Here is a 22,816-nt window from a genome sequence, read left to right as displayed (position 1 = left end):
TCAGCTTTTCAAAGTTAAGAAAAGCATTAAACTTTGGGTGTTAGTCTAACTGCAAAGAGTGCAAGTGTGTAAGACTTACCTCTGACATATACAATTCCCATATTATGCCTTAAACCTAAAACTAGCACCAAATTAATACAAACTGAACTAATTAATCAAAACTAAACAGAAGTAAAAACAATACCACAACAATACCAAATGTTAAAAAAGCTAATGACAAACACAAAACTGTAACTACATCTCTTCCCCTCTATCTCTGCTTGCTTCCCCGTCTAACTTCAGAGTCTCTCTATCAATAAAGGCTAAAAAAATGCCATAATAAATAATTTAAAAAACGAAACATATGCTTTGTGTCACGGGGCGTTCTCCTGCTAGAAGCAACAATCAGAGGATGGGTCACTGTGGTTATAAAAAGATGGACATGGTCAGAAACAATGCTCAGGTATTGATTACATCACCACCGTCAACCTGAACCATAAGGTAGGCTGGATCCGTGCTTTTATGATGTTTGCACCAAATTCTGACCTTACTATGTGCAGCAGAAATGCAGCAATGTTTTTCCAGTCTGTGAACTGTAGTCTCACTTTCCCAATCTTGGCTGACAGGAGTGTTGACCAATGTGATCTCCTGCTGTTGCTGCAGCTTCAAGGTTCAATATGTTCTTCTACCTGGTTATTACAAGGAGTTATTTCAGTTTCTTTTCAATTCTCTTCTGACCTTTGGCATTTTCTCCAACAGAACTGCCGGTCACTGGATATTTTCTATTTTTCAGTCATCATCTGTAAACATGAGGTGGTTGTGTAGGAACCGCCTAGCAGTCAGCACTTTCTGAAATACTCAGACCAGCCTGTGTAGCATCAACATTCACATTCAAAGCTGCTTAAATGATCCCGCCCCCAATTCTGATAATCAGGTTGAACTTCAATTGGCTCTCTTGACCATGTCTGCATACTTGAAAGTGTCGAGTTGCTGCAATGCAGTTGTCTGATTAGATATTTCTGTTAATGAGAAGTTGAAAAAGTGCGCCTAATAAAGTAGCCAATTAATCTATATCATAATCTGCTGGTTAGTTAAATTTTAGGAATCTCAAGTTTTGAGTTGCTTAACATGTGAGTAAAGCTGCCTCAAAACCTTCCTATCTGACACCCATTCAGTGTGATCCCATTAAGCACCACTCGATCTTTAATTTTTAAACTGTGGATTTGCGTTTATATATATTTGGGATGCTGACTTCTGTGTGAAATAAATGCACATGGGACAAAGGATTTGATATTTAAACACACAAAAGTCGGGACCTTTACACCTTGGCTTAAACTAGCAAGCACTTACAAGCCACAGCGACATCTGCAGGTCAAGAGGAAACATTGTATCCATGTCACACCACTATCTGATGTTTTGCTTCAAACTTCAAAAGAAAAATAAAAAAACAAAACAAAACCCTACAACATGCCTCCAAAAGTCTTATCAAAAAACAGTCTTTTATTCAATACAATGAATGCTCCAACATAAAAGAAGCTTTTGACTCGTGAATTTTCACTGAAATCATTTAAGCCCACGACTTAAAACTTGCATCGTTTTCATATTTTGTGATATCTACACGTCGCAATATCTAACATTTGCAGAACAACTTAACAGCATGTTTTGCATTTCCTATGAACTACTGTACTGATGATGCAGCAGGAGTCCAATATAAGACAAAATAATTAAAACAGTAACAAATAATGGGCAGCAATAATGACAAACCACTTTGCTCTGAATATTTAAGAGCTACAAATGAGGCCGTTCACGAGGATCTGAGGACAAAATGTTTAATTAAAATTAAAAAATACAAAGCGCTTTTTGATATCAGAAGCCCCTTTCAGACATGCACTTTTCAAATAAACAGCCATCTTAACTTTACCGAACCAGACTGCTTAACACTTTTATTCACTCTGCAAAATCCTGAATTCATGCGGTAGCAGACAGGCATGCGCAGGTCCTGAACGGCAATAAGACCATTTTAATAGTATTTTATCTCATCAGCACCAATTAAATCATTCATCTGGGATTACTAACCCAGGAGTTTTATCCTTTCCGAGCCCGAGTGGGAATGACGGGGTACAGCTCCTTGCACATACACAGAGGCCCTGCACTCAGAAAGAGCTGCAAGTGTGGTGACACTTCACCGCTTATACTGATAATACTAGCTGCCACATATCGCATGCATACAAGAACTTCTCTGTAAATTACGAACAAACATGAGGAACATTAACACAAAATTGATGAGTGCATGACAGACTGCCATCAGTTTAATAGCAATGATATCTGGCGCACGTCTGAAAAGGGCTTATGATCTGTCTCCCCATTTTCTGAGTGAATACTCTTCAAACGGTTTAAAAACAATATTTTACAATTAAAACAAACAAAACAAAACATGTGTCCATCTATAGAAGCTATGTCTTTGTATTGGGCTGTCTTGATTGTATTGGAGAAGGTGAATGTCTAGCTGTAGTCCTGCGGACCGGGGCCCGGCTACTGTTGCTCAACAGGCATGGTGAAGAGACGAGGGGGCAGACGGCGTGGGGTGGGTGGGTGGATGCAGAGACAGCTGGATGAACATCAGTACAAAGCGTCAGCATTACTGCTTCGAGGCCTCTTGATCTTCTCGATGTTCTTCAGGATCATGTCGTGTAACGTTACCTGGAAACAAGCAAACATATCGGTTATTCTGCTTTCTGAACACAGGCAAGTATAAATAGATGCTGATAAATAATGAAGGCCACAACATACGTATTGATTTCTGAGCTCCGAAACTATGATTTTCAGACTGATGTATTCCTTCTCGTCAATCTCGGTTACTGTGCGCCGATAGTCCTCCTGTTTAAAAAAGTTGATTCTATGTTTATTTTTAATTGTACATCTTCTTTTAAATATAAAACAGAACTGCCGAAGTCAGTGGAAATTTTAGCAGATAGGCTGATATCAGAGTTTGTCATTTCACTAAAGGATAATTGATAATAAGAACTTTCAATTTTGCAACAAGACATTTCAATCAACTTTTATTTAACCACGATGCACCTTGAGATTAAAATCTTTTTCAAGGGTGACCGATACAAAAATTGTTTCATACACATGCTTTAAATTCTTCCAGATATACAAACACACTCTGCTTTAAACTCAGCAACACTTACATCTGCTCCTTTCTGTGAGGAAGAACACTGCCACAGCCTTTACAAAAAGACCTTGAGTGGGCCACTGGTTTGGATGTTAATGATCTAACAGTCAGAAACTGACTCCATGAGGGTGGCATGAGGGCCAGCTGCAACTGGCTGCTATATATGTTGTAAACCACTAGATGTCACCGTTTACAGCCTAAAACCAAAGACCACATATTTTTAAAGGCTTTCTCTTTCAATATTTCTTATAAAAAATGCAAATAGTTATTTTACAGCCCTAAGTGTATAGGTTAATTATCCCAAATGTACAAATCATCTGTAATCCTTCTCTTCTCCTTTTGTTTATATGTATAAAGGAAAAACTCTTAAATGAAAGAAATTGTTTAAAAAAAATAGTTAATTTCTTAGCATTTGATAGACTTCTATAGTATAACTTATATAGCTTTTTACTTTCTAATACTAAAGCTATTCACTTACCACATGTGGATATTTTGCTATTTTAGAAACCAGCTTTGCCCTTGTGATGTAGTATCTGGAAGTACGGAAGAAAGACAAAAATGGTCTCTTAACATGAAAGCGACTTCACATTTTAAAGACAAATCCCAAAGCCGGGATGTTCATATGAGATTGGGATTTCTGCAAGGTTCTGCAAACCTTGATATCTGGTCGAGGTAAGATGCAGCCTCCCCTTCAACTGTTCTGAGTTCAGCTACTGTCTCCTCCTGGATTGACACCCCAAAGTTGTTCCCATCCTCTATCCTGGGGATGAGGAGCTGAACCCACATTTTAACCTGCAGAAAGAGACAAATATAGCTAAGAAAAGAGGATGCAACATCTGACAAGTAAACACTTACGCCAACAGCATTTTAGCTGATGCCGAGCATGTGATAGTCATCTTATATAAAGAACAAATTCAATACCCTTTGCTTGTTTTCAGTCCCAACTCTTAAATCTGTGCCTTGCTTCTCCTGTTTCATTAGTAAGCCTTCATTTGTCACACATTCCTAGCTTTGTTGTAAGTTCATGGCTCCTTGCTGGGGATACCAAATGGCCAAAATAACTTACTTAGATGAAGGACTTTAGAGCTCTTACTTACTGTGTTACATTTTTCTATGAGTGTCCTGATCTCGGGCTTGACCTTTTCAATAAGATCAACAAGGTTTGCATTACTCTTCATCATCCCATCAGGCATGACAAAGACCTTGGTGCCAGTCACTGATAAAGGAGTAAAAAGTTAAAAGTTAAAAATACATAAAATACAGACTAAATATTCAGCTAGCAAAGCTGTACTTACCCATGTCATCCCCACTTCCATCCTCCAGCTTCCTCTTTTTGGCATTTTGCTGTGAGAGAGATGCAACAGTTAGCAACAACTTCTCATCCTTGCCTTACCAACAGTTACCGTAACCATACGAAATCGAACTCTAAAATGGATCCTCACCGCATCTAGTCCGTCGTGGAGATTTGAGAACAAGATGGGATCTGGCACTGGCAGATTTATGTCTGAGTGAATTTCCTTCAGTTCAGTGATGTTTATGCTTGGATCCTGAAAAAAAAAGAGAATATTAGTTGTCAGACATGGTACAAATATAAATATACAGACATGGTAAGAAGAAAGCACATCTGCTGCCAAATCTAATCTATTTCACATGTCAGGACATCAAAAAAGATGATCTAGAAGGTTTGAAAAAACAGATGAATACAAACACAGAAGAACTACATATGACTTATGTAGTGACATATATAGTAATGTCCAAGACTTCAAATGATTATGTCATTATGTAGTCAACAATAACCAAGCGATAGGACAGAAGCAGTGTGAGAAAAAACTAAGACCACACCATGATTCAATAGCTTGTAGAACCACCTTTAGCAGCAACAACCTGAATGGTTTTCTGTATGATATCAGTCTCTCACAGGAGGAATTTTTGCCCACTCTTTATATGCTGCTTCACTTCATTAAGGTTTGCAGCTATTTACTAATACACAGTCTCATAAATCCCTGCCACACAAAACACCTTATTCTCTCTTTTTCGCTCATTCTGTTGAAGATCATTGTCTTTTGTGACCCAACTTTAGCTGTTAAACAGATGGCCTCACATCTGAATCTATTTTAGGACAGAGAGGAGTTCATGGTCGACTCTGTGACTGGAAGGTGGCCAGGTCCTGTGGCTGAAGAGCCTTCTCCCAGCAAATCTTACAAACAAGCCATACTAGTCCGGTCTTTAATTGTGCTGTCATGCACTTTAACATTTCACATTCTAACTGAGGCCTGTAAAGTCAGAGATATAACTCTTACAAAAATTACATCTGAACATTGTATAGTGTGACCTTGGGGGTGAGTTAACTGCGATTATTACCAGCCATTTCAATGTTTTCCTCTTGTGAGCAATAGGGCTGCCACGATTAGTCGACTAGTCACGATTACGTCGACTATCAAAATAATCGTTTGTGGCAGCCCTAGTGAGCAACCCCCCTCACTGGAAAATGATGGACTTCAAATGGTTTGCTTTTATAGAGATGTTTATGTTTGCTGATGACCAGTTCGTAAAGTGAATTTGTTTAACAGCACCTGGGTGTTACTATTTTAACTCTGGACAACTGATAAAGACTGACTAATAAATAATGAACTTTAACGCCAAATAATACATCGGAAGGAATGAGTTTCAACTATTCACAAAGATTTAAAATTATGCCAACTTTATTTAGCTGAATGTACAATTAACTGACCTTGAGGAAATGGTCAAGTTCCAGTAACTTCTTTGGGAAAAAATTGGCGACTAGATCCTCTGCCTGGAAGAAATGTGCAGTGTTAGTGGAGTCTTGGACATCACAGTCATAATAGGTGTGTATGAAAGTGCTCATCAAATATACACATTTAGCTATACATATATAGAAACATCTATATGCAATGATCGGGGACCATTCTTAATTTCGTTGTTCTCATGACAATGACAATAAAGTTTCTGATTCTGATATCTGTGAGTTTGCACACTAGTTACACATCAGAAGGTTGGTAGATTTATCCCTTGTTCCTCCACTACATGTGTTAATGTATCCTTTGCCAAGATACTAACCCCAGTTGTCCCCAATCCATCAACTGGGGTGGGTGTGTGTGTGTGTGTGTGTGTGTGTGTGTGTGTGTGTGTGAGAAAGCGTGCAATTGGGTGAATGGGGCTTAATAGAAAGTGCTTTGAGTGCTCAAATAGAACAAAAGGTGTTATACCAGTACCAGACTGGTGTTTCCCCCCTTCAGTAAGTTCGATTTAATTTACTCATAGCTGGACGCAGGCTTCCATTAAATAAAGAAGCACACTTTATGCCTTAACTACAGGCCCCTAAAGGCTCGCTATGAGCCAGGATTAACTCCTGCATGTATATATTTTAATTTACAACGTAAGACAGAGACTTACTTCTGCGGTGATACGTTCCTTGAAAGCAGCGACCTGTAAACACAAACAGATATACGAGAGTTTGAATACCAAGTTAACAAAAAATACTCATTTTACGTCAGTAAACTTTATTTTGGTCCAGTTTTAAACACATGACCGGTTCCTCAGTGTGAGAGACAACCTCTAGCATTGGTAACTCAACGCCGGTGTGAACGGCAGCTGGCTGAGTTAGCTAACTTGGTAGCTCAGGCCTTCTTCAGTGCATGTGGTCGTAGTAGCAGCAACCATTTTCCCAGCACAGGGGGCTGTAAATCAAACTTTATCTAGATCCCCGTTACGCTTAGCACCACCCTGACACCACACCTGGGGAAAGGTTTGACAGGTGTACTGCAGTAGGCGGGAAACAAGAAACCGGTTAGCCGGTAGCTGCTCTTAGCCTGGCCTTATCCGAGCTCCCACATCATGCTACTAAATGTGGCTAACATGCTAGCAAAGAACATGGCAACAACAACACGCAGTATAAACTCAACTGGAATTCACAAAAAGCCAAACCTCACCTTGGTTTTAATTTCACTATCCACCTTGAGGAGTGAAGACATCTTATGTAGTCGAATATGAGCAGAACGATTGTCCCAACAGCATTAAATTCACCTGTAAACGTGTGGCTTATCACTTGTCTGCCACACTTCGTGAGCTTAAAGATGACGACAATAAACATGCGACGGAGGCGGTGTTGCGACCGCGCTTGCGCGCAACGTCACCGTCTTTTTCTAGACGCAGCTGACGATGTAAACAAGAGAAAACATCCGAGGGCAGCGGGGCTCACACAGGCCGGGTTTCACGCAAATGATAGCCATTAAGCACCCATAGACAGCGGACATGGGGCTCCCTGTTACTATTAAAGTCAATTTCCGGGGGAACGTGAAGAGGTTTCTGGCTCAGGATATGGATAAATTGGAGTGGGAAGCTGTTGAAGTCTGGGTAAGCAGCTAGCAGAGTCTTGGCTAAACGCTGGCGCAGTTTAGTGAAAAAGTAGGCCTAGACGTTTTGGCCTAGACATATAAACAGAGCTCCCAAAGGATAATCGATGTTGTTACGACAATAACAATAATGTATTTGTAAATAATATTTTTTTAAGCCAACCGGAGCTTTACAAAATATAGGCACACAAGTGAGGACGTGCTCAGTTTGATTTAAGGTTACTACATATGTATAATACAGTATCCAGCTGTGGAGGTCTTTCTCACTGACTCAGACATGGGTCATGTTTTTCCTAACACGTGTGAGGAGAAAAACTGAACTGCTCTCAATTGTTCTGCGTTACTTTTCAGATCAAAGCATCATTTGGGATCAACCACTTTCAAGTGAAATACTTTGATGAAGACAATGAAGAGGTAAGGGATTGTGTACATTGCAGATTTTCAGTGCTAATGTTTTGGCAGAGTCCAAGTTCAGTTTTTAATTTTGATCTCATTTACCTTATATTTCAGATTTGCATAAACAGTCAAGGTGAGGACAATATTTAATTGCTTGTTTTCTATATATTTTATGTTGAATATGTTTAGGCTTAGGTCTTCCTTCAAAGGTAAATCACCAGGACTTTGTTAAAAATATATGTAGCCAGCATTTGTTTAAAGCTTGGTTTAATGTACTCAAAATTCAAATACATGTTTGATTATCAGATGGCTGAAAAATAGCATGAAAAGGCACAAACCTCTGTTAACTAAGATAACAAAGACTCCTTTCCCTAACTACATCTTAACCCATTGTGCTTACATGCATAGTCACCCCCTAATGACCTGTTTGATCCAGGAAAGCTGTCCAACTGATAGATTCCTAACCTGATATGGATCTATGATAGATAATATTGGCATTCATAATATGTATTGTAGAAATTATGTCAAGTCCTGTCTTCAGAATTTACTTTGGTGGTACATTTACCTAAATACAGTGGACTTAGCAACAGCTAAACTGATGCTGAACCATTGAAAGGCCATGCAAAACATGTGGTCCACACAAAGGTGTTAAACAGAGTCAAAAGGTAACACAGTAAAACAAATGGGTAATTCAATTGTAGGCTCAAACACTCCATGGTGTAGGCAACTGCCTTTTGGTTACAGGGATTGTGATCAACATCCTTTTCTGCATTAGTTATAAAATATGTGTGTCACGCAAACTGGTTTTGTATGCATTGTGTTGAATACTCACAGCTCTGCCTGCAGGACATGTAGCATAATATGCATAACAGTAAACAATGATGTGTGGAGTCAAGCTGTGTCTTTTAAGTTGTTAACTGGAAAGTTAATACATTTGGAACCTAAACTTTTTGACCCTTACTCCTGGTGTACCCCTACATGGAAATATCAAAATACCGGGGAAAAATACAAATTTGAGTCACAAAATGTGAAGTTATTTATTGTTTGTTTGTTTTTTTTTCCCCCCCACAGATGAATATGAAGAAGCCATCAAGGTACTGTACCAGTGCTAGGTTTAAACAGAAATGACAGAGTAATAGCTTTTGTTACTGTAGAGTGATTCTCAAACTTTTCAAAAAGAGTACCACCTCATAAAATATATGGCTCTTAAAGTACCAGCCTTATGACTGACATTAAAGTGCAGTAGTATAGGGTTACTTAACAGCATATACAGTTTACACGAGACAATTTTATTTATTATATGAATGTTATTTATTTCAACTGTCATGAATAGAATAGAATAGAAAAATCCTTTAATTGTCCCACAAGGGGAAATTTGGTTGTAACAGCAGCCGGAACAGGATGTGACAAGTGATAATAATAATAACAACTGTACTGCATTAAAACATTAACAGCAGGCGGGATATCCAATCTTTAAGTGATGATGTGATGAAACCTGCTTCTGGGTCTAAACTACTCTGCATTTATTAAGGCTCTTGTGTTTTTGTTGTGTATCTTGTTCTATTTAATCTGAACAAGCCCCTAAAAATAGCATTGATCACTGTCAGCCTCTCTCTGTTATTATCACCCCAGTTCATTTTAAAGCTCAGTTTTTAAAACCTTACCGTGTAACTACAGCCCAGCCCATGCAGCAGTATATTAATGACTAACCTCGTATTGTGGATGGATTATCTCAGTCGTTCTCCTGACTGAAGTTTGGTCCATTTGCAGCATCCTGCCATATGATTGCATTTGTCCCAACCCATCGGGAACCCTCACGTTAACTTTTATTGAGTGGAAAAAAAGTTAGCGTTCATCCTCCAGCTTCACTGTGTTTATATTATGCTAACATAGCTGTGTCGCCGGATAACGTTATATACCAGCTAGCCCAACTTCAGTAACCCTAAAAATGTCACTGCTGTTTAGTTTTCTGTCTTCATTTATGTTGGAAGTGATAGCAGAACTATTTTAATTTTTCAGAAATCTTTCAATCAGAACATGGTATATTATTCAATCTTTAAAAATATTTGGAGACTTCACGTGTACCACTAGAGGGAGCCCACGTACCACGGGTGGTATGCGTACCACAGTTTGAGAACCACTGCTATAGTATATATCCTTACATAGAGAACTTGCACCGTAAAACTACACTTAAGACATAAACAACACAACGGTGTCCTTAATTAGACTACTAAAGTTATAGAAGAACAAATGGTGAAAATAACAGAATATATGTGCAGTATATGTACTATGCATCTGTATACACATCACGTTGCTACTGTGTCACTTGACTGCGGTTTGCATTCTATGCTAATTCTCCATGCAGAGTGCAGAGAAGCAGGGAAACCAGTTACACATGAATGTGTACAAGATGAAAGGACAGGCCTGTGGGGGCCCACTGAAGACCGAGGTGAAGGAGCTGAAAGGAGACCTTCGACCCGCTCCTCCTTACCCCTCAAGGGTTAAAACAGTGGACAAAGGCACGCAGGTCACCCCTGAGCGAGAAGCTGTAAGTAATTCTAGTCTTCCCCCCAACTTTCTTCTCCCTTTAGATTCTCACATGTGCAGTGTCTTTGAAATCATTTTAATAAAATCGATGCCTCAAGTCAGTTAAGTTTTTGTGCCTGTTGGGGGAAAAGTTTGTGCTTCTTTATTAAAAGCTAAAATCTCTGATTTTGTCACTTAACTGAAGAATGGTGTATTTTCATCCAGGTAGCAGTAAAAGATAACAAGGGGAACAAACCAGATGATGAGCCCCCTCCTATGTGGTTTAGATCATACATGGAGAAGGTAAAATTTAACCGCTGCTGTGAAGCAGTATTTTTACATTGAACATTTTATTTTTGATTTGCGATTAAATAAAATACTGTGCTCTGCTTCTGTTTTTCATAGTTTAAGGATGAGGTGGTAAAGGAGGTAGTAGAAAGAATGTGCAGCGACTTTTCTGTCCAGTGTTGTACCCACAAATCCCCTGAAGGTCCCCCTGAGGCAATTGGGGCTATTGGCGGTATTATGGGACCCAAACCAGGCCCCTCCACCTCGAATGGATCTCTTGGCTACACCCCAAACTGTAGCAGCTGCAACAAACTCACCTCTGAGGGAGCCTACAAGTGCAGGTATGCATGAAATTAACTCTAGTCATCACAACATTGTTTTTAACCATTTTTACATGTTTGGTGTTTTTTAAGTAGCTGTGTAAATGTTTACATTAATGTCTTTGTTATTTTCCCCGCCAGCGTGTGCCCATCCTGCATCCTGTGTGAGATGTGCAGACATAGCCATGACCCTAGCCACAACCTCGTGAGAACCAAGACACCTCTCTCCATCCCAGAACATGGAATGTCAGGAGAGTTAAGGTAAACAACCTAATCTGAGGATAACTCTGCATTAATGAAGGAAAATATGAATAGAAACACACACAAAGTGGGATTGTAAATTATTCTTGCAGCTAGATTACTGTAATTAATGACTTATCAATGGGAATTTTTATGATTTTGTTTTTGGAAAATAAACATTTGATAGTCCACAAATAGGTGTTCCTGATGACATTTTAAACCAGGTTCCCAAGGCGAGGAGACAGGACAGTGCGCAAGGCAGAACGACAGCGCCTCAAAGCAGAAAGAAGGCAGCTAAGAGCCGAAGTGAAGGAAATCAAGAAGAAACTGAGACTGGAGAAGAGGGGGCTGCAGTGGAGTGGGCCCTCTACCTCAGGAAGAGCCACTCTGACAAACATGGCCTCCACATCCACCCAGGTCCCTGCCCTGTCCCCTCCTACTGCCTCAGACACAGCCTCAGGTCCAGCCCCAGCCCAAGGTCCCATCCCTGCCCTGGTCCCTGAACCCCAGGCCTCCAGTCCAGAGTAAGAGCCACCTCGGAAGAGCGTCCGACAGTGCTGGGTACCTTGAACCCAGCATGGATGCAAAAAAGTCTTTTTTTCCAAGAAAAGAAATGAAAATATGCCATCTTTGTAATCTAGTCTGTATGAGTGTATCGCTGGCTGCTCTGGGGTGGTGGAAATTGTTGGAACTACCTCAATGTGAAAACTGCTGCTGCTGCTTCATAGATTTTCTAAGAAAATTGCTTTTGAGCTGCAAAAAAAAAAAAAAAAAAATCTGCGGTCCTGCTTTTTTGATTCGTAGAGAACAAAAGATGGGTATTATAAGAAACCAGGGCTTTTTTCAACAATGCTCTGTACACTTGAAACTAGGGGTCCCGGGGTCTCGCACACGTCCTTGGTGCCCACTATGGCTGCCTTGTTTCTGGATGAAAATCTGCCTGACGGCACCAATCTGGAGCCTGGTACCAAGTTCATCAAATACTGGAAGATGAAGAACACGGGCTCTATCTGCTGGACCTCAGAGACTAAGGTACCCCTCCCACTCGTCAAGAGGACAGGCTGCACTCTATCTTTCCCTCCTGCTTTACTTCCACTTTGAGCCCCCACTGTACTCATAGCCTCGTCTTATCCACTAACACCTGTTAAAATTTTTTACCCAGCGTAATACCACTAACGCCCTCTCTGTCTAAGATATTTATTATTTTAATTCAGTTAATCTGTGTTGTAGTTTAAGTTTGAAGTCTTTGTCATTGTTTGAATGGATGTGTGTGTGTGTGTGTGTGTGTGTGTGTGTGTGTGTATGGGTGGGTGTGGGTGTGTGTGTGCCCCTGACTTGATTGTATGTATTCTTTTAGTTATGTGACTTTTTTGCATGCTCTCGTCTTTGTGCTTTTTCGCATGTGTATTCCTATTTTGTGTTTTGTGTATGTGTGTACGTGCACCCAGCTAGTGTTCATGTGGGGAAACCTCAGCTTGGCATCAGAGGAGAAGAGGGAGGTGCCGGTGCCCTTGCTGCCACCCGGACATGTGGGAATGGTCAGTGTGGCCTTAGTTGCTCCTGTGACAGACGGGACGTACACCTCCCACTGGCGCCTGGCGCACTGTGGGTCTCAGTTTGGCCCGCGTGTCTGGTGCAGCATCGTGGTCAAGCAAAGAGACAAACGCACCGGACTCAGGCATCAGAGAAAACGACTGGCAAGTCTGCTATTCAGTAACACCCTGCACAGCTGCAACATGTGCACATCTAGATTATTGACTTAATTCAGGCTGTTAGTCGTGGACATGGATGACGCACTCTACATATTTCTCTGAAACAAACAGGATAATTATAGGGCTGTAACACCGTAACAGAAGCATTAAAATATTTTCTACAATCAGTTAAACTGTTAAAATGCATTTTAAATGTTTCCTGTTTGCTAAATGTGTGGATTTGCTTTTCATAACACAGCAAATATAGCAAGTTAGACCTCAGTCACACGGGCTTGGGGACCAGTGGATGACCCACAGGCGACCTGAGGGAAAAGTGCATTTTTCCCTACTGGTTGTTGGGTGGTTACTACTCCTTGTGATTTCTTTGGTTGCTAGCAGATTGCCATTGTTGCACAGGCTTGTAGCCTGGAAGATGCTAACATCTGTGCAAAGATTAGCCTTTTACTCTCTGAGCTGCAGAGAAATTTAAAAGAGAGAACAACTGTCTTCAAAGTAAAAGCTGTGCCTTACTGCTTCAGCCATGACATTTTAAAGGGCGCAACTTTTACTTCATGTTCTCCGTTTCCGGTTTGCGCGGTTTCACTGCTGCTTGGTGAGTAGTTTGTGAGTGTTTGCTTTGCATCTTCCATGCACACGACAACGCGTTGGCGACCGAAGGAATCACAAGGAGGTTTGCAGCAAACCACTGCCAACCATCTACGTGGTCACCAGTTTGTTTGTAGGCCTTGTGAAAGGAACTTTAGAAATCGATTTCACAACAATCACTCGCAACCGGTTTGTGAATAATTATTTTTTCTTCCGTGTAGGTTGTCCACCAACTAGTTTCCAGGCCTGTGTGACTGTGACCTTTTGAATAAATTCTAAAAATAATTGATAGATCAGTTACCAAATTAATTACCGTTTCTCAAAAAAGCTGGGCAGCTGTGCAAAATATCAGTAATATTATAATGCAATATATATTATAACATTAAGCTATATTTTTTAATCGAAAACAGTCCAGTAATATTATATCAAATGTTGAAACATTTTTTTAATTTAGTGTATGTGTGGTTTCATAGCGTAGTGGTTTACACCTTTGCCTAACAAGTATAAAAGTTCTGGTTCGATCCCAGGAGCGCATACAGATCCCTTTATGATCAGGAAGGTTTTCCAGTGTAAAAAAACAAATCAAACATGCAGAGAACCACTGTGATGTCGCCAGAAACACATTAAAAAAAGTGAAGCAAAGTGCAACCAAGCACAAAAACATAGCATCACAGGCAGGCTGAGGTCTTTAGAAGTAAAAATGGGGCTACGTTTTACAATCCACCTGTAAGAACATACCTGCTGTGCAGGTATGTAAGCAGGTATGTGCACAGCAGGAGTAGATTGAAAATCACTGTATAGGCTCTTTGAGCCTCTTTAAAATGCCCTGAAGTAAAGTGGAAAACAGTCCTGTGGTCTTACCAATCAAAGTTTGAAAACCCAGTATACTTGATGGTAAAGACGGGCCTTAGTACACATGACTTGGGTTGTAATGCTACTGTGTACAGGCTTTCAAGACATGTGCTGATGTGACATGACTTTGTAGGAAGTTCTGTCCTGTGCAACAAAGGAACATCTCAGATCACATTCTTCATTACAGCTGCTCGTCTTCATAGTAAAAGAATCTCCCCACTAAACCGGCCTGCCTGCTTTCCAGACCCGTGAGCCATTGCAAACATTTGAAGCATAATGACGTAGGAGGCTCTGGACTGCTGAGCTAGTGGATTCCTTTATTAGGCAAGAATAGGATCACTTTTGCTTTTAAAGCTTTTTGAATTGTGCTCACAGCAAAAAAAAAAAAAAAAAATCTGTTTCAACATTTGACATAATGTCGTTGAGGTATTTTACAATAAATAGGAACTAATTTGTAAATCATTGTACATATTTAATGTTCTCTACTGCAGTATGTGAGCATGTGACTCTGTGTACTTACGATAAAAATTGAAAATTAAGAATAACACAGAATTAAAAAGCTTAATGCATGACAAAAGATCATATACTATAAACACCAGAAGTAAAATTGAAAAAAAATCATATTATGAATTGAAAAGTTTCAGTACACTTTAGTGACACTAACGATGGCACACTTGTTTGTCCTTCAGAAGAAAGATCTAAGACCACCGAAGGAAGAGATGAAGCCAGAGGAGAAGGAGGCACGGGCCAAGAAGGGCCACACTGGCTTCTTGGCAGGCCTCTTCTCTGAAGACTACTACTTCCCACCAGTGGACTTCATGACTGCACAGGTGTGCACTCGAAAAGCTCAGAAACCTAAAACATGCTTTAAAGTAGCTTCAGTCAATACTCCTGAAAGCTAGCAGCAAGGGCAATTTTTAATAAGGAAAATATGTGAAATCTGTTGAATAACAAACAGTACTTGGCTCTTAATTATACACAGAGCTTGGCAGAAGTACACTGGCACTTATTTTTATATTTTCCCTAATTTGTTTTGTTATTAAGGATCTTCTATCTTTTGAGTTGCTGGATTTAAATTTTGCGGACGACCTGGAAAAGGTTCCTCATAACACCCCTGCAGGTGAGTCAAGTTTAATGCTTTAATACAAGAAGAATAACTGTTATTATTCATTATCTGTTTTTTGAATAAAGGTTTTGGATGAAATTTGTTCTTTCCAGGTTTAACAGTTTAACCAAGTGAACGCATCAGGATTTAGAAACATAAACTGTGTCGTGTTTTCTCTTCATTCATTTCTAGATTTGACACCGTGTATATCCCCTCTTCCCTATTGCACTGTTGTGTTGGACAAGTCCAGCCCATCTCCCAAAAAAGAGGAAACGGAGATCTCAGGAGTCCGAAAACTTTTTGGTGAGGCGAATAGAGTAATAGAAGACACACAGAGTAATGTGTATTCAGTATGAATTCTTACAATTACTGGAAAACTAAGCCATGGGATGTTAGGAATAAAATTTAACATTTAACCCCAGTCAAGTCTGTCCCGTATTTAGCAAGTGAAAATAAAATAAAATAAACAATAAAAGGTGAATCAAATAGACCATTGCCACAAGGCTGGGATGGTCCATTTGGTAAAGTAAATCCGTTGGGCATCTTTCTTCGCCTTTAGACAATAATTCTGATGGCAAAAGAGCAAAACGGGACAGGCAAAAAAAAGGAATAAAATTTAAACTTTTGAATTAAAAGTATTCTTGCCTTAAATCAGCTGTTTAGAGGGCAGCTTCAGTCATTTTACACATTAGATTTCAGTTCAGGTTAAGCTCTTTGTACCTCTAATTTGATTTGGTTTGCACAATGAGTCTTAATTACTTACGCATGACTTACACTATATGTGTTGAATCTGCTTTGAGCCTACAGTGTAGTCAACACAAGTGCCTGACGGCCGTATTCTTGGATAGCTCAACAGTTTTGCCACCAAGACACTAGCTGCTGGTGGAGTTTCTCTCTTTGAGTTCAATCATTATCTTCCAGTCATTTAAAAAAAAATGGTGGCGGTTTTCTGTGGAAGTGCACTTCAAACTTTAGTGAAGGTTTCTACAAATGTGTAGATTTAACACAGAAGCATTAGTCATACTTAACATTTAAAATAAAAGTGTCTTTGTCATCAAAGATAGTATTCATCTGAGTGATGGCTGCTGGATCAACGCTGTTAAACTTTATCAGGAAGGAAGAAATTCCAGCCATCGAAACAAAGCGCACGAGCTGTCGATTAAAAATCAAGCCAGCTAATTGCTGTAACTGTCTGGTGGCTCACTGATCAGCCCACTCGAACCTTTCGTGATTTAATTTCTGGACTTAATGCAAGTTTATGGTGTTTGCAGTTAAATAGCCAAACAATATCACATGATTTGATTTAAAGTGTGATTTTTAAATCAAATCAAATAATTATTACATTTAAAAAATGTCAGTTTTTTTTAATTAAGTGCACTCCCATGCGGTTTAATTAGAACTAGGATGCATAAACTAACAACTGATTTAAACTAATCCTACAGCACCATCATGGCAGGGAGTCAAAACACTTGTATTATCTCAGTTATAAACCGTGGTAGCCAAAGTTGTAATTATTTTTGCCCATGGTGTCTTGTTTTAAAGTTTTAAAGACATAGTTGTTCCAAGATATGTGACTGAGGTTTGGTGAGAATGTCTTCAAAAGTCATTCTCATATAGTTTGGCTTACGTATATTTAAATAAATTCTTACTGTCCCGTAGGCTGTAAGTGAAGTGCAAAATTATTTATCTAATTGTTTGTTGGACTTTCCTAAGGACGGAAACTGAGGAATCTGAAGGAGGTGTTTACGCCTGTAGCCCAGGAGGAGGAGAGGGACGATGAGATCAGTGGAGCACAGTTCCTGTGTGAGACCGTCATGCGATCCCTCGCTTTGGAAGAAGCCCCCGACCACAGACCCCCTCGCAGGCTCCAGCGCTGCGGCCACGAACCAAAGGGTGAGGAGCCTACCAGTTTATCAGTTGTCAACATCATCTTGTTTAATGTGCTAAGCTGTTGTTTTTGTGCTACTCTCACACGTTTCCAGTAGTTTCCCCGGTTCTGAACTTTGAGAAAACAGATGAGTCGGAGGAGACCGATGAGTTTCAAGAAGGAAATGAGATCGGCGCCGTTAAACCTGAAACTTCAGCTCTGCCTACAAACATAGGACTCAACTGGATCGCCCAAAAAGAGGAAACCAGGCCAAGTTAGTGCACAACGTCTGGGGTTTTTTTTGTTTCTGCTTTTTTCTACCAAAATGTCTGTTTCTATTTGTATGTTATGGTGTGACCTCAATATCCAGATGTTGATTTTAGTCATTTCTTTCCTTCTTGCAAGTTTCTCCACCTGAACCAGAGAATAAAAACCTGCGTATGAGTTCACATCATAATAACGAGGACAAAGACTTTGAGGCCTGTGATGGTACCCAGAACGTGACGGATGATCGAGAAGAGAAAGAGGAGGATGGAAACAAAGGGGAAGACTGGGATGAGGTGACTTGATTAGATCTAAATTATTGTAAGAGAGTTTGTATAGAAATTCTCATGTAATAATATCCTCATATTCTTCTCTTGTGCCTCAGATCAGCAGCCAGATCTCCTCAGTCTCCTCTGACGATTACAGCGTCATCCTCCCAGACTGCTTTGACACCAGCCGGCCTCTGGGGGAGTCCATGTACAGCTCCGCCATGTCGCAGCCTGGCACTGGTGCTGCTGCTCTGGCCTCGGACAAATCGGATGTAGAGCAGGAGGAAGAGGAAGAGTCCATCATGGAGCCGGGCAGGGATGCACTACTGGGAGAGAGGCAGGAGCTGACAGAGGTGGCCTCTGCTGAGGATTTACTGGGAAACGCTGGGCCTCCACTAGTCACTCAAATCAACAGCAGTGTGAACCAGATGCCCTGTGCCTCCCAAACTGTGGATGAGGTGACCTTAACCCCTGAAGTGGTGCCATTCCCTGACCCCCTGCTTCCCCCGCCGACCCTCTACTCACCCAGGTTAGATGGGGGACACATTTGGATGATAGATGATATGAAAGCAAAATGTTATTATTTTTTCCCTGCCAGGATTTTTCCCAATGCCCAGACTAGCCTCATTTTTTTTTTAAATAAAAGTTTCTGTATTATTTCAGGTCTGAGGCACTTTACCTGGCTGACGATCCCAGTTCTCCAGCCTGTGACCCAAATGAGCCGCATCAACCAAGAGTCCACCTCAATGGTGAGTATCACTGCCACAGCTAGGTGTAACTACATTAGATATAAATAACAGCACAGCTCACATTACTTAGGAAACACAATTTGCCCACTAAGCCAAGAAAGGAAGTTAGACTGCACACCACCTTTAAGGATCTGTTGCTTCAGCGAAGGGTTTTGTTCCTCATTTAACCTTTGTTTTCGTGTAATTTCCCTTTTTTATCTGTTCTGCAGTATCATCTGGTCTGTCAAGATCAGCAGGCTCAGCAGCCAGTGCCTTTGAGACATATAACCCAAGGCCCAGCAATGCTCTGCAGCCAAGGTACAAAAAAACAACAACGACTTATTTCTGTTGAATGTGCGTCTGTCTTTAACACGTTCATGTTTCATGTTATTGTTTGATCTATTAATATCCTGCAGGATCGGTAAAATTTCTTAGATATGTGGCATGCTGTCTGCGTTTCGTGACAGCGTGGCTAACTGTGCCACATTGCTTCCTGTAACACTGTTCTGTGTAAGGTTGTGTAACGACAGCGCTGTATTCGTTGCAGGGGCCAAGGAGGAATCACAGAGGGACTTGTTAAGGGAGCTCTTTCTGTGGCAGCATCTGCTTATAAGGCTCTCTTCACTGGACCAAGCTGTTCAGTAGAGGTATATAACACATCCTGCTGTTTAGAAACACTCACACACAAGCAAATATGCCAGAATGTATCATCTCTTCAAGGATTTAATGAGGATTGAAAGAAAATTTAACATCTCTGTTATACTCTGTATGTTCTTTTTTGCTATGATTGAATCCCATAAGGTACTGCACTAAAAATGCATCTAAGTTTTGTGTTATTTATTATTTTTGGGTTAATTAATTCTTACAGTCGCTATAATCAACAATATAATGGATCATGTGATTATTTCTATATTAAATCAGTGATCCATCCTCAAACAGTGATCCATTTTAAACTCCAGATTTTTCTTCTTTTACTCCGCTAGAGTAGCTTCGCGTAATTCACAGCTCACACTAATTATTATTTATTTTGTACTGGGCCTTGGTGGAGCCCCTTAATTCTTTAGAATCTCTTGGATGAGAGGGTAAAGTGTTTACTGACAGAACAAGGGCGCTTAGGGCTGCTTTCCCAGGGATTTCTGGAAGTCCTTCTGAAGCCACATGAGTGAAACCACAGAAAGTGCAGTTTTAGTCACAACAACCTCATAATCATAAGATACACATCCCTGATTATATTCCTCTTACCACCCTGCTTTGGTAAAAATTCACCCACGTTTCTCTTCTCTTTTCCAGCGAGGCATCGACCCAGCCACCACACAAGGCCCTTCCAAGATGGACCAGCTTTTGGAGATGGGTTTCAGAGACCAACGGATGAACCGGCGACTGCTGAAGAAGCACTTCTACAGCCTGGAGCACACCGTCGACGAGCTGGTGCAGTTGGCCGAAAACCGCCGCAACAGATATAACGTTACTTAGGAGTGAAGGTGGCAAAGATGTGAAAAGTCAGCGTTAAGGTTGTGAATTAGTTTGACTTTAAAACACAGTGTAAGGATAATAAAAATAATTGGATTCAATCTATTGGTTGAAGGTTGAAAGATAATTGGGATCAATATGAAATACCGTAGCCTTTATTTCTTAATTATAAGAGATAAATGAACATTCATTTGTGGCTGCTCCTGCCTTTGCCTTTAATTTAGCTTTAACATTTTGATACAGTTAACCACCAATACACACTCAGAAGTTATGATGATGGCGGTTAATCTTTGCCATGCCTACCTGGGCCTTAGAGCTCTATGGTGCTGGTCAAAAGGAGCAGGAAGTAACATCTGGACAGGACTAAAGTGTGTATTCCAACTCATCATCTTAGTGTTCGTATGGCCGTAGCAGCTGCTTCCTCAGTGCTGAGAAATAAGTGTATAGGCAGGGCTTGCCTGGAGTCTCATGGAGCACAAAGCTGTGAGAATGAAAACTGCTGAATGTCCAAACATGTTCTGAAAAGCCAGCGCTCGTGTACGATGATGCTATGAAGCTTTGTGAATCCTCTGGGGGTTAGGGGTAAAAGTGCAGTAATAAGAACAAGAAACACATATTTAAGACATTTCTTGATTATTGTAGTGAAATCTGCCTAACAATGCAATCTTTTTCTGTATCAGAGTACTGTTATTTTAGACGTTGACATGTGGAATGTACACAAAACTGTCCGAACGGATCACTGCTCAGATGCAGATGTTTCTGTTTTGTTTTTTATACTGCTGTTTAGGAGACACCTGCATGACAGGTAGAGGCTTTTAGAGACGAGTCGTGTTTTTCGTGATTTTTAGCACAGTTAGAATGGAAAACGTCCGCTTTGCGTCATCTGTCGTCATCCCTGCCTGCCTGCATCTCTGCTCGTTCTCATTTAAACACCAACACTAACTTAAAAAATGTCTTTAAACACTAACTCAAGCAGAAACGTCTCTAACGACACATTCCTCAAGCTCATAACGGAAACAGAACCAAGTATGTTTTTATTTCGCTACATTTCCTGTTTTTTCCTTAGTTTACTGAAGGACACATGTTGGTTGACATGTTGACTGTGATGAGTGTCTGTCAGGTTTTAAGTTACTGTGCATCTCTTTGAATGATTTCGCCTTTTTGTGTGTTTGGGGTTTTTCTTAATCAGTATTTTCTTATGAATATCACTGTCCATGTTTCAAATCCATGCTCTAGAAAATAATTCTGACTATATCTACAATCTCAAGTTATTCTGTCACAGAATATATACATTAAACAATGCTCTGTCAATCTGCCAATAAACTATTTGCACATCCCTGTTGCCTGTCCAGTTAATGACACACTGCTTGTCTTATAGTATGTGTTTGACTCAGGTCATACAGCTTTGCATTCCCTGGGGACACTAAATGGTAAATGGCCTGTATTTATATAGCGCTTTACTAGTCCCTAAGAACTAGTCCCAGGGCGCACTGACAGAGGCGAGGCTGCCGGACACTGGCGCCACCAGGCCCTCTGACCACCACCAGTAGGCAACGGGTGAAGTGTCTCGCCCAAGGACACAACGACCGAGACTGTCCAAGCCGGGGCTCGAACCAGCAACCTTCCGATTACAAGGCGAACATCCAACTCTTGAGCCACGATCGCCCCATAAACCACCAGGAGCTCTATAAACCCCGATTTCTTTAGAAGTAACAGTACTTAGTGACTTTTACAGTTTAATGACTCAGTGTTAAAACTATGTTAAAATGCATATTACTAAAAAATATTTTTGTAAACTTCCTTTGTGTTTCAGATGCAACTACAAGTTTTATACAGCTGTAATATTTACACAGTAAACTGCCAATTTTTGCATAGAGATTGTAAGCAAAGGGAAACAGATGATCAGTTAAACTAGATGTACACTCACTAACGCTTTATTAGGTACACTGTGGGATAGATTCAGCTGGAAACATATCTTGGAGATTTTGGTCGACGTTGACATGACAGCATCATATAAGTTGCTGCAGATTTGATGCCTTCACATCATCCATGACTGTTCCACCACAGCTCAGCGTGCTCTACTGAAGATATGATAACTGCAGAGGCCATTTGAGTACATTGACCTCACCGTCATGTTTAAGAAACCAGTTTGAGAATATCTGAGCTTTGTGTCGTGGTGAGGTAGAGTCAGCTGGAAGCAGCCATCAGTTAATATAAAATAAGATGGATCTGTTTGTTTATACCCATTTCTGAGCTTTCCGTCTAAATCCCACAGCAAATATTCAAACTCATCAGAATGGACAACATTTTTCTAACCTTCTGTTGTCCAATTTCCAGCCTCATGTTCCTGTTCTTAGCCAACAGGAGTGGCCTTCCATGTTGTGTTTCCTTCTCTAGCCTTCTGCAGCCTTCACTACGCCTGGTGGCGCCTGTGTCCGGCAGCCTCGCCTCTGTCAGTGCGCCCCAGGGCAGCTGTGGCTACAATGTAGCTTGCCATTCAGGGTGAATGACTGAATGTAGTGTAAAGCGCTTTGGGGTCCTATGGACTAGAAAAGCGCTATACAAATGCAGGCCATTTACTACAAGGTTCAACATGTTGTGAATTCAGGGCATTTTCTGTAAACCTTAGAGATGGTTATATGGGAAAACCCCAGTAAATCAGTAGTT

The 22,816-nt window shown here is 40.5% G+C and overlaps 2 protein-coding genes across 3 annotated transcripts; one reads left to right on the top strand and one right to left on the bottom strand.

Annotated features, from left to right (window-relative positions):
* Positions 1–1,459: 1,459 nt before the first annotated feature.
* On the bottom strand, positions 1,460–7,255 carry psme3 (proteasome activator subunit 3). The gene is made up of 10 exons (XM_082544058.1): positions 7,105–7,255; positions 6,569–6,601; positions 5,886–5,948; positions 4,597–4,701; positions 4,450–4,498; positions 4,252–4,370; positions 3,810–3,946; positions 3,633–3,687; positions 2,770–2,856; positions 1,460–2,679 (listed from the first exon to the last, which is right to left on the bottom strand). The coding sequence occupies exons 1-10, from the start codon at positions 7,144–7,146 to the stop codon at positions 2,599–2,601; spliced, it is 771 nt and encodes a 256-aa protein (XP_082400184.1). The 5' UTR covers positions 7,147–7,255; the 3' UTR covers positions 1,460–2,598.
* Positions 7,256–7,322: 67 nt separating this feature from the next.
* nbr1a (NBR1 autophagy cargo receptor a) lies at positions 7,323–21,485 on the top strand. 2 transcript variants are annotated; one of them, XM_082544056.1, is made up of 22 exons: positions 7,323–7,528; positions 7,879–7,941; positions 8,038–8,056; positions 8,995–9,017; positions 10,289–10,471; positions 10,675–10,752; positions 10,855–11,078; positions 11,199–11,318; positions 11,522–11,821; positions 12,170–12,329; positions 12,746–12,994; positions 15,136–15,276; positions 15,491–15,566; positions 15,744–15,854; positions 17,265–17,444; positions 17,534–17,692; positions 17,824–17,978; positions 18,068–18,480; positions 18,615–18,700; positions 18,910–18,997; positions 19,227–19,326; positions 19,970–21,485. In XM_082544056.1, the coding sequence occupies exons 1-22, from the start codon at positions 7,427–7,429 to the stop codon at positions 20,150–20,152; spliced, it is 3,213 nt and encodes a 1,070-aa protein (XP_082400182.1). In that variant the 5' UTR covers positions 7,323–7,426; the 3' UTR covers positions 20,153–21,485. The 2 variants fall into 2 exon arrangements, with proteins under 2 accessions (XP_082400182.1, XP_082400183.1); XM_082544057.1 differs by lacking the exon at positions 11,522–11,821.
* The last annotated feature ends 1,331 nt before the right edge of the window (positions 21,486–22,816 follow it).

The sequence above is a fragment of the Aulonocara stuartgranti genome (assembly GCF_965226115.1).
Source record: "Aulonocara stuartgranti genome assembly, chromosome: 8".
NCBI classification, from domain to species: domain Eukaryota; kingdom Metazoa; phylum Chordata; class Actinopteri; order Cichliformes; family Cichlidae; genus Aulonocara; species Aulonocara stuartgranti.
This window is presented reverse-complemented; position numbering and strand designations above follow the sequence as displayed.

Bases quoted from the DNA above. Each gene is read 5' to 3' on its own strand.
- psme3 (XM_082544058.1), bottom strand. From the start codon at position 7,146: ATGTCTTCACTCCTCAAGGTGGATAGTGAAATTAAAACCAAG. The intron at 5,949-6,568 runs GTAAGTCTCTGT...CATTTCTTCCAG, and splicing joins AGGAACGTATCACCGCAGAA to GCAGAGGATCTAGTCGCCAA. The intron at 2,680-2,769 runs GTATGTTGTGGC...GCTTGTTTCCAG, and splicing joins CGGAGCTCAGAAATCAATAC to GTAACGTTACACGACATGAT.
- nbr1a (XM_082544056.1), top strand. From the start codon at position 7,427: ATGGGGCTCCCTGTTACTATTAAAGTCAATTTCCGGGGGAACGTGAAG. The intron at 9,018-10,288 runs GTACTGTACCAG...TTCTCCATGCAG, and splicing joins AATATGAAGAAGCCATCAAG to AGTGCAGAGAAGCAGGGAAA. The intron at 12,995-15,135 runs GCAAGTCTGCTA...TTTGTCCTTCAG, and splicing joins GGCATCAGAGAAAACGACTG to AAGAAAGATCTAAGACCACC.